The 16,064-nt window shown below is 45.7% G+C and overlaps 1 protein-coding gene across 2 annotated transcripts in view; it reads left to right on the forward strand.

The window, feature by feature from the left end:
• Window positions 1–1,006: 1,006 nt before the first annotated feature.
• MECR (mitochondrial trans-2-enoyl-CoA reductase) overlaps window positions 1,007–16,064 on the forward strand; it is a 33,210-nt gene continuing 18,152 nt past the window's right edge. Inside the window, exons 1-3 of one of the 2 annotated variants that reach the window (XM_023732030.1) lie at window positions 1,007–1,234; window positions 13,856–14,076; window positions 14,736–14,867. In XM_023732030.1, coding sequence (XP_023587798.1) covers window positions 14,031–14,076; window positions 14,736–14,867 — 178 coding nt within the window. In that variant the 5' untranslated portion in view covers window positions 1,007–1,234; window positions 13,856–14,030. The remainder of the gene's footprint in view (window positions 1,235–13,855; window positions 14,077–14,735; window positions 14,868–16,064) is intronic. The other variant, XM_004377016.2, reaches the window with a different exon arrangement.

Consider the following 16,064-nt stretch of genomic DNA (forward strand, 5'->3'; position numbering starts at 1 on the left):
TGGGGTTCTCATGAATTGGAATCTACTCAATGGCAACTGGGGTTTTTGTGTGTGTTTGAAGATTGGGAATCACCGGGCTTACTCCAACAGCACCTCCTCCATCCTCCATCCCACCCATCCCAGGAGCACCTCTCCTTCAGACTCCAACAGTACACCCTGTCATGCTCTTATGTTCAACTGGGGTTTTAGTTATTTATGTCTATGTCTTCCTTCCCCTAAAAATAAGATCTGGCATCTTGACTGAGTTACACCTTTTGACAAACCACTTCCATTGCCCCAATTAATTTCCTTCTAGACGGTAAGCATTTTGAAGGGAGGACCCTCTCCTTATGATTCCTCCCTTATGTATCCTAACACACTCAGCATTTTACAAAGCGCCTTCACATCCACAAAATTATTCTATTATTTCATCCAATCCTCACAACAGCCTTGAAGGAGATATATTATCCCCATTGTATGAAGAAGAAAAGAGACTTCTAGTTTCCGTCACTTGCCCTAGGTGGCCCAGTCAGAAAAGTAGCAGGGCTAGGCTTTGAACCCAAATCCTCTAACTCCAAGCCCAGTACTCTTGCCTCCGTATCAGTTTACATATACTCTATTCAGTGTAGGGAAGTAGGCTTCACCTTCCTGTGCAGTTCTAGGTTAGTGGGGGTTAAATGAGAAATACCTATAAAGAGCCTGGCATAGTGAGCTCTCAATAATGGTAGGGAGAAGGGGAAGCTGAGGCCAGGGAGGGTACAATCACTCTCCCAAATCAAAAACGTAAGTGCAGCCCCGGTTGTAGGCACAGCTTTAGGCCAATCCCAGACTCTCCTTATTAGGAGAGCAGCTTTGGCGCCCTCGGAATCTCAGGTCCCTCCACTTCCCACCTCGTCTCTCCAGACTGTCTCCCCACGCGCCACCACGTGGCCTACAGAGGAAAGAAACCGCCCTTTAAAAAGAGCAGAGGGGCGCGCCCGTGGGTGGGGTTTCGCCTGGGGGCGGAGCAGGAGCGCGGTCGCGGAAGGATGACGTATCCTGGTTGGCCCGGCTCAATTTTGACCGAGACGAGCATGTGGGTCTGCGGTGCGCTGTTCCGGGCGCGAGCACTGGCCGGGCCGCGGCAGGGGCAGGGGCTGTACCCGGCTTCGGGATGCCGCGGGCCGGCTACCTCCTCTTACTCCGCATCTGCCGAGCCCTCCTGGGTCCGGGCGCTGGTCTATGGGCACCACGGGGACCCAGCCAAGGTCGTCGAGTAAGGTGGCGCTGAGACGGGGGAAGAGACCTGGGTTCCTGGTGTGGTTTGAGACGGGCTGAGGAGAAGCGGGGCTAGGAAGGGAGGGACAGGGTCCGAGGAGGGGGCAGAGAATAGCAAGAACGAAACTGAAGCCCACGGAGCGTTTGGTAGTTCAAAAAGTCCGTGCCGCAAAGTAGCTGAAGACCCGAGGGGCACGATTATAACGGTAATGATCTAAGTAACGATGACCAACATTTATTGATCGCGTACCATGTGTCAGGCAATCCCTTGTTTAAGTAGATACTCTCATTTAAGGGTGGGTACTATCCCCATTTTGCAGATGAGAAGGCTGAGGCGTACAAGAGGTAAAGTCACTTGCCCAAGGTCACACAGCCAGTGACAGAGTCGGCATTTAAACCCAGGTCTGACTGACTGACCTACCTGAGTTCTTACCCTCTATTATTTTTTGGTTTCTATAATTCCATACATCCGTGGAGGGGGTTTTCAGGATGTTTTTAAGTCCATTATTTCATTTAGACCTCACCTCTCAGTAAAGTCGGTCATTGATCAGTTTCCATTTTGCAGAGGGCAAGTGATGTGTCCAAGGTGATATGGCCAAGGAACGCATGGTTCCTGACTCCTAGTTCATACAATGGCCTCTCCACTGCATTGTATATGCACCTTGGCTTAGTTTAGTAAAAAGGGTTCCGGGTTTGGAGCCATACCAACCTAAGGTGAAATACAAACTCAGTGTCTTAGGAGCTGTCTGACGGGACAAGTCACTTAGCCTCTCTGAGCCCTCCTTTATGATTATGTCCTTCTCAAATTCCTTTGGATCTTAATGCATGAATTTTGCATGTTGTTGATAAGAACAGTATGTGAGTTGTCAACCATTATAAATCTGCACATAAATAGCTTTAGCCATTCAGAAGAATGAATGAGGCTACTGGAGTGGAGCTAAAGCAAAAGCACTGTTCTGGAAATCAGAAGAACTGGGGTCAAATATCTGCCATCCCCTGTCTTAGCTGTGTGTGTATGGCAAGTTACTTAGATTCTCTAAGCCTCAGTTTCGTCACTGTTAAAAAATAGAGACAATACAAGCATAGCTCATAGTGCTAATCACCTGAAATCAATCTAAGGCGCTTCATCAAAAAGTACCTGCATGCTTTCCCGAAGTCCCTTGTTTACAACTCTGCTTTGATTCCCAGCAAATACTTTATTTTCCAAAGGACAGGCAAACATGGAATTATTTTAATGGTTAAAATCCAGGCTACGTATTTTGACAGCTGAAAGGGATAAGCCTCAGATAGATTCAATGTCATGCACTCAGCCTAGCCCATGCACCATTACAGCAATTGGAAAGAATATTGAGAAGACACATCAGTCAATAAACCCCAAATTGTATGTTGATCGGAGGTAATGAATCACCATGTCAGGAAGACATCTCTTGGAGGACTCTGCTATAATGAACTGGTAAAGCTCTGGTGAGCACTTCTCCGTTTCCAGGAACGCACCTCAAATGGGACGGTTAAGTGACTCACTCACAGGCTTGTAATGTATGTGTCTAACGCAGGACCTGCTACAAAACAAAAAGTTCTGGTTAAATCTGAATCTAGTGTCAGTAAGAAGTGCACATTGTACTGAATTCTTACTATGCTCATTTGTTTAAAAAAAAAAAAAAAGAGGGGAGTGAGATGTGTGATGATGAGGAAGATGTCTTAGATGTTCAGGGACCCTGGAGAAGGTTCTGGGGTGGGGGGTGGGAGGGGCAGTTAGGCAGGAGAGGGAAGGTGTTTGCCTGACAGAGCTGAGGACAGTCCCTCCTGATGGATTCCTTCATCTTAGAGAGCAAAGGAAGCTGAACCAAACTGTTGTGGTGGCAGATGCCACTTAGGACACAAAGGCAGCTTCTCTTGTGTTCTTGTGTGGAACCATAGTAATTTCCCAGAAGTTCAAACCATGACACTTCCATGAAGCATTGTGTTCAACCTTGGCTTCACATCTCAGCTGTCTGTGGAGCTTTTAGAAACTACATATTCCCAGGCCCCACTACTGAGGTACTTAGTAGGTCTAGGGTAGCCCCTGAGCATCTGTGTTTTTTAAAGTTCTCCAGGTGACTGATGCCGAGGCCAGGGTTTAGAACCACTGCCCTGTGGTACAGATTATCAGGCAAGCAGTAATTGTCCTTCTGCCTCAGAAGGAACACTCTCCCTTCTGACCCAGATTTCTGGTGACTTGACTTGTCCGTGTATGGACTGAAGCCAGAGGCTGGGATTCTCTTTGTAGTCATGTCTTATAAGACTGAGGGTAACTACACTGTCACAGAAAGAATCAAATGTCCTTAAACATCCCGGTGACTGGGTGTCTGTGTCAGGTTACACCAGGTAGCGTCATACAACTACCCAGCGCCAAAGCATAGCATTCCCCAGACTGGGGTGATTTGTGATACTGCACTGTGGGCCAGAGCTCTGGGAGGGATGAGGTGTGGTCAGCCAGGTCTGAGGGCTGTGGAACTCCGCAAAGTGAGGCCCCCAGGTATCTCCTATTCTCGTGTCTACACTTTGAATGTCTCTTTCTTCATTCCTGTCAGCCTCCAAATTTTCCAGCTATTTTTTTCCTCTGCTAAACTGTTTTCCGCTGTCTCTTGCAATTTCTCTCCCTTCCCCCACAAAATGGGTTCCCCTAAACACTCAGGCCTTTTCACTTAAAGGATTTAACTGTTAACGTAAATGAAGTAAGACCGCAGAAGAAAATGTCAAGCGTGGGGGAGTTACAAACATAGAAATTTCAGGCATCTTCATGGCCATTGTCCCTTGTGTAGAGTTGTGGATTCTGTTTATCAGATAGCTCTCGGAAACCCTGATAGCCTCCTCTTTCCTTCTGTTCCTGGAAGTTCCCTCTTGTGACTTTGCTATTCTCGGGTATTATGGTAAAACAGCTCTCATTTATTGTACACCTACTACATGGCAGGCATTGAGCTAAATTCTCTACATATACTATGGCATTTAAAAAGCACGGTAACCCAGTTTGATCACTGTTATCCCCATTTTACAGATAAGGGAACAGGCTCGAGAAGGTTAGAATCACTTGCCCAAGATCTTGCAACTAGGATGCCCTTTCTTTATTTAAATTCCTTGATACGTAGACCTGAAGAAACAATAACAATCATCTCAAAAATTTTTTGAGAATGAGATGGGGTATAAAATTGGTAATAAGCTGGGTCAAAAGAGAAGGTGAAATTATAGGTCATTCTGGTGACCCCGAGTCTACTCTTCATAGGAAGGGCAGCCCTATCCTGGGGAAGACAGTAGAAATACCTTCCTCTGTCTCCTCCTCTTTTCAGGATCCTGGAGCCTTCATAAGACAGCATCCTGATCTTCAGGCTTTCTCACAGACCTGCTGCTAGTACAGAATGAGTTCCTGAAGCTAAGCTGTGAAGCCTGTGGACATGTCCCCATTCTGTCTCAGGCTAGGTGGAACTTGGGGAGCAGGTCATGAGTTCTCACTGCAGGGCACTGTTTTCCACAGTGGGTTTCCTTTTTTCACAGTGGATGTCAGTGTTTAGAACCAAAACTTCATGCAGGTGACTTGGTTTTTAAGATGGAATTATTGTACTTTAAAAAAAAAAAAATTAGCATTCTGGTTTGGTGCTCTATTGAAAACTGGGATTTTGGTGTTTTTTTAAGTCTCCTGTAGTTCTGTATTGTGGACATAAATGAAAGGAAAGAGAACAGAACTCATTATTATTAAGTTAGCCAGCATTTATTCCTTGAGCCCACTAAGTGCTAGGCACTGAGGAGGCAGAGATGAATAATGTGATCTTTGCCCTCAAGGAACTCACAGTCTAGTCTAGGAGACAGCAGCTATAGCCCAGTGGGGGTAAGTGCTCAGACGGGATATGTTCACAGTGCCATGGATGCACAGAAAAGAGGCACCTACTGTATTTTTATGCAAATAATGCGCGGTCTTCATTTTTTTTTGCCAACCCCACCCTCCCCTTGCAAGGTATGCTAATTCTTTTTTTACATGTTGCTGTAAAAAAAAAAAACACCTCCCTGGGAGAAGGCTGGTTGGCAAAAAGCAGAACGGGTGCGTTATTTGCATAAAAATACAGTAACCCCCTCACTGCTTTCTCTGAAGACGAGATGTCTAAGTTGGGTCCCCCAGAAGATGAGTGGGTAGCATATGAACAGAGGAAGTGTAGAAGTGTCCAAGCAGAAGAGCCAGAGCCTCATGTGTAAAGACCCACAGGCAAGAGAAAACAGTATGTATGATTAGTATTTAATGAGAGCCTAGTGTCCTTGATATAGAACCCTGTGAGGAAAGGATCTTCTGAAGCTGAGGCTCAGCGGGGACTTGCCCAAGATCACAGGATTCAAATTTAAGCCAGATTGCACTTCCTGTAGCCCATGGACATAACCTTCCATCTGGACCTCACCACTAGACTGTGGAGTTTGGGGCCAAGCCCATCTATCCTGGTTTCCTCATTCTTGCCTCTGAGGGTGAAACTTGGCAGACACACCTCAGCAGAATTGCACAATAGACAGGGGTTTTTCCCCCTGTGTCTGTAGCTTCTGGGAGGAATGCTGCCACTCAGTGCAACTCCAAGTTATTATTACAGTCTGGCCCTCTCCTAGCTGCTACTGCAGGTCTCTGCTAGGGTTCTAGGCCTTTCCCACCTTGGGTGGGTGGGAGGGGTCCTCTTTTTAGAGAAGGAGGAGCAAAGATGACACAAGGTTAGATTGTGGCTCAGGGTGTTTCATTTGGGGCCACCTGCAAGAGCACTGATCTGGGAGCTAGATGACCTGGGTGCCAGTTCCAACTCTTCCACTAATTAGAGTGAGGAAATCACTCCACTCTCCATTCTCCAGGTAGTCTTTGATAAAATAAAGGGGTTGACCAAGGTCAGCAGTAGTAAATGTGGACAGGCATGCTGTCACCCATCTTCTGTGCCAGTAACAGACCTTCCATGTCTATACACCTCAAAACCTACACACCTCTTTACCCCTACCCCACCCCCCGAACAGCACTCCTTCCTGTTGAGACTAAATGAGGCCTCAGCATTCTTCTTACCATGGTGCTGCAGCCATGGGAGTTGTTATGAGACGTGAATCCTGTGCATTCCCTCGACCAGTCCCAGCTCTGACAATTCCATGAAACTGAAGCAGGCATCACCCTGCGTGGTCACCAGTGGTTGCTCCAGCAACTTCCAGGGAGCAACAGTGTGGCTAGAAATCTGGGATCCTGGATACAAGATTTCACCAAGGGCCCCTTTGCCCTTGGTTGGCTACACGATCAGCAGCCCCCCTAGCCTCCAGCCCAGCAGGGACTGCATGGTCATCTTGTACCTGTCAGAGACAAAGACAGCTATTGGCAGGGACTGTCCCCTGCTGTAGTCCAGTCTTGCTGTCTGGAGCAACAAGAAGAGTTAGGCCTCAGCAAACTAAGCAACAGAGACTGCAATTCCCTTCAAGCAGAGTTTCCCAGATGTCAGTGGATGTAGAATATTATAGAGCTTGCAAGGTTTCTGGAAATTCCAGTTGAAGAAAGGTAGGAAGAGGGTTTCTTTGCCAACCTCTGGTGGAGACTTCCAGAAGTTGCCCTAAGTCTCTGATTTCCCTCAGTTCAAAGCGATTGTGCTAAAGAGCAAAAAGATAGGTCCTGAATGGTGGGAGGGTGGAATTACTTCAAGGCGGGGGCACCACAGAAGTCACAGGGAGGAGATGGGTGTTCTTGGCACACCAACTGACATGGGACAGATGAGCTTTGCTCAGGGAAAAGAGCACTGCCTGAGACCCCCAGGCTCCCTGAGAAGCCCAGGAGCTGAGGCTGCCAACACCCTCTATTGGGTGGTGAGCTGAGGTACTTCATTCCCTCCCAATTGCCCAGTTGTGCCCTGCTTATTAATTATTATTCAGATCCCAGAACAGTGTACCCAGCTCACCAGACATTTCACTAAATCACAGAAGGTGGCTTGTTCGTGACCACAGGGACTGCAGACAGGCTGGGGAGAGCCATGTAAGGTGTCGATTTCCTTTCCCCCATTCCCCATGATGAGACACATTCTAGGCTCTCTGTACTGAGCAGATGAGAAAGTACCTGTGACCAGTAACACTCTCTCTGCCTGCTCTTCCTGTTCAAAATGATATTGACCTGGTGACTGAGTGGAAGATGCAAGATAAGTACAAATGGTTACTAATTAAACATGGAAGGAGGGAAAGATATCTTAGCAGAATTGGCGAATGACGCCTTACACGGCGAATATAGCTGAGCCAGTCTCCAGGGTACTGGCCTCTTTTTTTTCCTGCTCTCAAAAGGCTCTTTCTTCCGCCTGCTTTTGTCTCCCTTGTACTTTACACAGCATCACAGGTGTACAGCCTCGGCCTCAAAGGAGCCTTTGTGACCTTATCCAATCTGGGATCTGTCGATTGAAGACAGTGGCATCCCACCGGGTTGCATGGCGCCGTTGCCCTCACAGGAGAAGCCGAGAACAGTGCAGGGGAAACGACTTGAGATCTAGCTGGGCTGTGTTCAGGTGCTTTATTTGCATTCCACGACACAGCCACCTGTTCCTTTGGTGAGTTTTAAAAAAAAAAAAAGGAACAGTGAAGAAATTGCTAACATTACACCAGAGGTCCAACTCCTGGAATTCAGACTTGGCCTCCAGTTTCCTTCCTGTCTCGGCAGAGTGGTATCCTTGACGACGCTGTTAGAACTGTCTGCAGGAACAGTGGTGTCTGTGATATTGATGGCATTCCTTGGGGCAGGCTGGGGCTGGTCTCCCTGGAGAGACTCGGCTGGACCAACACTTGTCCTCCTGGGCATGCAGCATGTGTCAGGCCTGCCCCCTGCCATCACCCACCTGTGTTTGCAGCTTCAGTTTCCAATCTCCTAGGCTCTTGTGCCCGCCTCACTCTTCTTCCCTCCCACTGTGTGAATCTCAGCTTGCACCAAGCAGCTAGGCTCCCCAGAAGACAACGAGGAGAACTGGGAGGGATTTATAGCCCAATGGTGTTTGAGAAATGCCGTTCTGCAGGCCGTTATTCCATGGCTGTGAAAATAGTGTTCCTAGCCCGGGTTAGATCAGGGAAGGTCTAGATTACACAAAGCCAAATTGGTTTCTTAATTTCTCAGAGCTTTTATAATTCTAATGTGCAATCTGAATCTTATAAAGGGAGTTTAGCATTTCCCAAACATATAGAATCCTGGAAAATACCTCATAATATCTCCCAGAATTAGGATCCCACAAACACAGTTTAGAGGATGCTGGCATAGTATTTGATAGGATCAACTTTGGAGTATAACTTAAGATCAGATTTTACCACTTACTATGTTTGAGCTTGGGCAAGTTACTTAATTTTCTAAGCCTTGGTTTCCTCTTCTGTAAGTTGGGAGTGATAATGCCCTCCACTTGGGTGTTTTGAAGATAAAATGACATGTACGTAAATGCTAAGCACAATGCCTGGAGCTTAGTAAGCCATCAACGTTAGTGTTATCACTTAATTGTCAAGCCAAATCACCCAGAATAAGTTTATTCACTATCTTAGACTCCACCTACACACAACTGACTCAAAGTCTTTATGTCCAGAGTGCCCTCTGCTACCTATCTGTACTGCTGGCCACCTGCTTAGAACTTCAAGTACATCACCTTCCTCTCCACTGCAAGTCCATTCTTCCTTCCTCCCTATCAGTATCAAGTTACGCAAGCCGGAAGCTGGGAGCCATCAAAGACTTCCCACTCCCTCCACACACACACACACACACACACACACACAAACACACACACACACACAGAGTTGGTCACCAAGTGACATCAATGTCACTTCTTATTTAAGAGATGCCAGGTTATTGAATCCTCTCTATTCCTACAGCTTCAATTCGGACCACACCTCTTGCCTGGCCTACTGTCAGGTCAGATGATTTGCCATTCCTTCTGGCAGCAACACCTTCCTCCCTCGCTCAGTCTACCCAATAAACTCCTATTTATCCTTCAAGCCATAACTAAGATATCGCTTCTTCCAGAGACTGTTTTCTCCCTCCAACTCTCAGTCGGCTTTAAGAACATGGAGGCTGCTTCAGTTAGAGCACTTCTCCCAGAATCTCCCCATGTGGGTTCCCATGTAATCAAGTTGCTGGCAGGGGGGTTTATTTAATTCTTTAAACCCCTTGACACAGCACCTGCTCTTAGTAGGACAAATTTAATATTTATTGAATTAAATGCACTTGAATTTTCCAAACAGTTGCTGTCTTCTTTCAGTGATTCTTTTCAGAAGTACAGACAGCTAATTGTTTCAGAGGTTTCCTTGATATTCCTACCACTGATAACAGCTGTCATTTCTTCAGCATCTACTGTGTGTCGGGTACTGTAGTAAATGTTTTATGTGCATTAACTCATTGACTCCTGTGAGCTGGATTCTAATGTTGTCCCCATATCACAGATGGGTATTCTGAGGCTCATCTACCTGATAAATGACTACTGCAGGATTCAAACCCAGGATTGCCTGTTTCAAATTCATGTTCTTTCTAGTATACTGTCCTCTGTCTACAAACACATCTACTTGTATTCTCTTGACCATGGACATCTAGATTTTTAAGAAGTGTAATCATATTGCAAAGTTGATCTGCACTTTCCTGTGAGGAAAAGAACCATGGGTCTTTGCTTAGATTGAACTCTCATAAGGATAATCTCCATTTTTATTTGTGTCCGTCCTTCAGGGGTATTTTCCTAAACAGCACAGAACCAGGGAGAACTAATACAAGCCTCAGTAGCTAAATCCCTTGGTTTGAAATGAAGGCCCCCTCCCCTGATTCCCTAAACAGCTGGCAATTTTATGCCACATTTTCTCACCAGAGAGAAAAATGTCCTTAGGAAGCATTATTGAACATTGTCTTGGTCTGAGGCCCTGTGCTAAACACTGACTTAAGGAAGACTAAAAGTTCTCTGCCCTCCGTGAGCTCACAGTCTGACAGGGAGAGACACACACATACTGACTAGGAGGTAAGTCAGCATGGATGAACCTTGAAAACATTATGCTGGATGAGATAAAGTCAGTCACAAAAGGGCAAATACTGTATGATCCCACTTATTTGAAATATCTAGAATAGGCAAATGCATAGAGACCAAAGTTTATTAGTGATTTCCAGGGGCGGGAGGAAGGGCGAAAGGAAAGTCGTTGCTCAAGAGTCATTGAGCTTCTGTTAAGGGTGATGGAAAAAATGTGGAAATGAGTAGTGATGGTTGCATAACATGATGAATGTAATTAATGTCACTGAATTCTACATACGTTATGTATAATTTTGAGTCCCTGAGCTTTGCAAACAGTTAACATGCTCAGCTGCTAACTGAAAAAGTTGGCAGTTTGAGTCCACCCAGAGGTGCCTCAGAAGAAAGGCCCAGTGATCTACTTCAGAAAAAGTCCGCCATTAAAAGCCCTATGGAGCACAGTTCTACTCTGACACACACAGGGTCGCCATCAGTCAGAATCTACTTGATAGCTGCTGGGTTTTTTAATATATATTTTTACCACAATGAAAAAGAAAAACTAATTAGGTGGTAAGTAAAAAGCACTGAGCTTGGAGTCTGAAAGACCTGGATCTAGATCCACATTTGTATCTGCAATTCCAAAATTCACAAAGCTCTGAAAACTGACAGTTTTTCATAGCTCATTTGGAGGCAAAACCTGACCTGGCATGAGGTTTTTATGTGGTCTTTATTCGTCCCATTGAGTGTGACTTCATACATTTTGCTGCAGAAACTTTAACGTATGTGATTACAGGGTGCTTCCCCAGCACGCACTGGGGTGTATATAATAAGTGTTTCTGAGCTCTGAAGCACCTCTCACCCCAAAAGTTTTGGAAAAGGGATTGTGAACCTATGCTTTTTCGTGATCAATTGGAAAAAAATACGTGAAAAGACTTGGTAAACGAAAAAGCAATTAACTCATGTAAGATGGTCTCAAACAGTACCCTTGCCACTTCTGACAGTGTAATGGGAGCGCTGAGGATGGAGCAAGTCTTTTTTTTTTCCTTCAGGACCAGAAAGTGGGTCAAAAGGCATCTTAGAGGAAGTAAAATTTGAGCTGGGACTTGAAGGGTGTGTTGAATTGCTCGGTGGGTAGAGAAGCTGTGGGAAAAGGAATTCTGGGCTGAGGAAGAATGTGTAGAAAATATGTCGAAAAAATGTCTTTAAGCTACTTGAGCGCATGGACTTTGTCAGCTTATAGAAAAACTGATTATCTGTCAAAATGCAGGAGAGAAGCAGTACAGATAATATAAAGGGGCAGCTAGTCCAAAATCATTTGCTCTGGGCAGGATTTTCCTTTGGTATGCAGCCTTGTGCATACATTTACAGAAACAGTACCAGCACCCTCCTGGCTGATGCCTCCCTGCTTATGGCGGGGGGCGGGGGAGTTGGAGCCTGTTGGCTCCCGCTCCCACTCCCCATAAAGCAGATCCAGCGAGGATCAACCCTGAACAGGAGTCCGGTGGATGTTCATCCCACTGGCCTCTGCTTGGTCTGAGGCCAGCCCCTCACCAGCTGGCTTCTCTAGCGTTGCATTGCCAGGGTTCAATCAGATCATCCACTTACTACTTTTGGTGACCTTGAGCCAATTATTTAGTTCTTTTGTGCCTTTGCTTCTCAGCTATAGAATTAGAATAATAGAATATCAACCCTGAACACGAGTCCAGGTGGATGTTCATCCCACTGGCCTCTGCTGGGTCTGGGGCCAGCCCCTCACCAGCTGGCTTCTCTAGTGTTAACACTGCCAGGGTTCAATCAGATTATCCACTTACTACTTTTGGTGACCTTGAGCCAGTTATTTACCTCTTGTGCCTTCGTTTCTCAGCTATAGAATTAGAATAATAGTATCTAAAGGTTAAATGGAAGCTGGCATGTATGGTACTTGGCATAGTACCTAACTGGTAAGTACTTGACAAACAGTAGTTATTATTACAAGGACTCCCTCTCCTCTGTGTATAAGCACCTACATTCCTTAATACTTAACTTTAAAAAGCCCTTCATTCTCTCTGCCCCAGTCAGCAACTCATTCCTAGTTAACCATTTTCTGTAGAGAGTTTGCCTATTTTTATTTTCAATCACGGTGAGGCATGGCCTCCCATACTTTGGTCATGATCCAGTACAGGGATTCCCCGCTTGGGGTCCTAGTAGGCAGTCAGGGAAATCCCCAAACTAATTTCAGGGTGCTGATGTGGAACAGGGTAAAAGGAGCACCAGCTTTGGAATTAGATAAACCCTGCCTCTTCTCAGGTATCTTACCCTAGGTAAGTTTCATCATCTCCAGGAGCCTCAGATTCCTACTGGATAGAATGGGAATGTTAATACTTTCTTCACAGGAGCGTTGCATCTTAAGTCAGATCATGTATTTAAAGCCCTTGGCACCGGACCTGGTGTATAACAAGCACCTAATAAATGCCTGCCATTATCATTACTATTAATACAAAAAATTTCTTGAAAATCACATTTTTACCCCAAGATCAAGCCTCAGGTATAATTAAGGGGTAAGATTTTTGCAGGAAGTAGGTGGAATTACATCAGCTTAGTGCAGTGATGCTATCGCCTCATGCCAGCAACCTCTGGTTAGCAGTTATGTGTGTCTTTGATAAGTAAAAATGAGGAGAATTACTGCTTAAGAAATACATTTGGGCAGAGGAAAGCATTACATACAAAGTCTTAGGGGTGTGGAGAAAGAAATAAAAGAAATCTCTGGTAATTAAAAAGTCAAGGGGCCTGTAGGTCTAGTTCACTGATCAGTTCTGCCTGCTTGGTAGGTTTCCTTCTTTTTTTAAAAAATAAAAATAATTTTTTTTTTTAATTTCAAAGGTAATACATGGACATAGTCACTGTGAGTCTCCCTCAAAAGGTTTTACCCATTAACCAGAGTTCCAGTGGAATAAAGATATTGGTACCATGGTGTCTAGGACCCACCATGAGCAAAGGGAGTTAACACATAGACTTAAAATAGGAGAGGCTCTCAGAAGTGAGCAAGTCCAAACCACCATCACCCCACCTGGCTGTTTTCCAAGTGGAGAAATGGGGGCCCAGAGCAAGGAAGAAAGTTGCCCAAGGTGACAGAGCCATCCTGTGGTGGAGCTTCACACCTAAGGCCCCCAGCATTCTGTTCAGACAGACCAGGATCCTCACCCAGAAGGGATATCACTACAAGGGGTGAATCACAGTCACCCAGGGCGTTCTTTCCAAACTACAGAGGCCATCTCTCCATTTCCTCCACCCTGTCTGCAATAGACAGAAACGTCTCCTCTCCACTATATGTGTTGGGGCAAAAAAAAAAAAGTGGATAATAAGTGAGCTAGCCCCAGGTTTCCCAGATATGTTGTTCATAAGAATTACTTGGGATACCCCTTCTCTGGAGATCCTGGTTCAGTAAATCGGGCTGGGACCCGAGAATCTGTATTCTTAATAAGCACACCAGGTGATTCTTAACCATCAAGCATTTTTGTGAAGCAAGGCTAATCCAGGCCAACAAAAGTTTTAACTGTTTTCTGTTCCAGAGTGGGCAGTGGGGCTTCAAGGTGACTAGGGAATATCCACTTGCAGGTAATGAGAGAGTTAACTTGTATGCTGGGTTAGTTCCTTACAGCACCTCTCTTTTCTAACAGAACCCTGGGCACATAGTGGCAGCCCAAAAATGTTGCCTGACCTACTTTGGGGAGATGATTTGAGTGAAAGACGCCCTGTCTAGCCTGGGTGACATTAACGTCTCTCTTCGGCTTTGTGCTTAGACTGAAGAACCTGGAGCTGCCTGCTGTGGGTGGATCAGACGTCCGTGTGAAGATGCTGGCGGCCCCCATCAATCCATCTGACATAAATATGATCCAAGGTAACCTTGGTTTCTGTGGATTATGTTAATTGGCTTTTTTGCTTAGCTGCCCCCTCATTTTCATTCCTCCTCAGGTGCGGGTGTGAAATTCCTGTGATTAGCAACAGCTGTTCTCCAGATGCTCTGTCTGCAGACTGTGTCAGCCCTCTCTGGCCTTCCCTCTCTGGAATGTGAGGCTTTTTAAGAGTTAGGATTGCAGTGGGGGTAAACTAACCATTATGAAGTGCCTATGGATATGCTGGGCTCACTTCATATGTTATCTAAGCCTCACACATAATCATGGACGCTAAGCAGTATTATCCCTTTCCAACAGATGAGGAGTCCCTGGGTGGTATAAATGGTTTAAATGGTTAGAGCACTTAACTACTAACCAAAAGATTGATGGTTCAAACCTACCCAGAGTCACCTCAGAAGAAGGGCTTTGCAGTCTGCTTCCAAAAGGTCACTGCCTTGAAAACGCTATGAAGTGCAGTCACCATGAGTCAGAATTGACTCGACAGCAACTGGAGACAGATGAAGAAGCTAAGATGCAGAGAGGTTAGTTACACAGCTACCCAGAGGCAGAGCCCAGATCAGGCTTAGGTCTGTCTGACTCCAAAGCCCATGCTCTTTCTCTGTCCAAACTTAGTTGGATGTCCCTCTCTGCCCTTCTCTTTTAGGAAACTATGGCCTGCTTCCCAAACTGCCTGCTGTTGGAGGGAATGAAGGCGTTGGACAGGTGGTAGCAGTGGGCAGCAATGTGACTAGGGTGAAGCCAGGAGACTGGGTGATTCCAGCAAATCCCGGCTTGGGTAAGTTTCTCCAGGTGTCAGCAGCCTTTTCTGTTGTTCACCCACACTGAATGTTCGCTCATTGGCTCAGTGTAACTAAGCAATGCAGAGTTTGTTATTAAACCCATGTACCTGCCTCCAGTAGGAATGGAAGCTGAACAAGGAGAGAGCAGAAATTCTCCGTTTCTTTTGCTCTGCAGGTGATGCATCTGCTCTCTCCCTGGGCCCATGTTGTTGGAGCTGTAATCCTCTGTATCTCTGCTGTAAGGTATAATGGGGAATACAAATCAGACAGCCCTGCCCTCCAGGAGGTTACAATCTGATTAAAGAACTCTCTGAACCTCAGTAAAGGGAATGGTAGGAGTTCTCAGGAAAAAAGGGCGCTTCTTGCTACTCTGTGTACACGTGTATACGTGTGAGAGACAGCCCCAGGGAGTGATCAGAAAGGACTTCCTGGAAGAGGTTTCATCAGGATGGACCTTGGTGGATGGATCTTTTTAGGTGGAGATGAGCCATAATCATTTCATGTGGAGGGAACAAAATGAGCAAAGACACAAAGATGTGTCAGGGGAGTGGCAGAAAATCCAGCATAGCCTAAGCAGAGGATTTGCATGTGGGAAAGGACTGCGTAAGTGAGAAGGCCAAAAAGGTAGAGTGGGACCACCTGGGGTAGGACCCTGCAAACACCAAGCTAAGGAGTTGGGACTTTCCTCGATACATTGTAAGGAGCCATTGGTGAGTTTTTGTTTTTTTAGCACTTGATGGTTTTCAAGGTATATCCTTTGAATAAATGGATTCTCACAGCAGTCATGAAAGGGAAGCAAGGCAGACACGACCCACACCATCAGACATATGAGGTACTAAAGCTTGAGAAGTGAAGCTCTTGTCCAAACTCTCATAGCAAACAGAGTCCACCAGGCTCCTGGTTCCTGTGTTTTTCCCACTTCACTCCAGTGGTAGTTCCCTTTGGGTTATAACTTACAGAGACCCAACTCAAACTTGCTTTACAAAAAAAAAAAAAAAAGTTAATTAGCCTGTGGAACTAGGAAGTGCAAGAGATTGAAAGGAACCCCAATGATACATCTGAGTTCTGTCTCTCTCTCATTCTTACTAGTTCTCAGATGGGCTCTCCCCACATAGTGGTACAGTGATAATAAAAAAATATGTATTCACCACTTCCTTTGTGACAGGCACTGTTCTAAGCACTTCATATATACT

The sequence above is a fragment of the Trichechus manatus genome, unplaced genomic scaffold, assembly GCF_000243295.1.
Source record: "Trichechus manatus latirostris isolate Lorelei unplaced genomic scaffold, TriManLat1.0 scaffold00048, whole genome shotgun sequence".
Classification (NCBI taxonomy): Eukaryota; Metazoa; Chordata; class Mammalia; order Sirenia; family Trichechidae; genus Trichechus; species Trichechus manatus.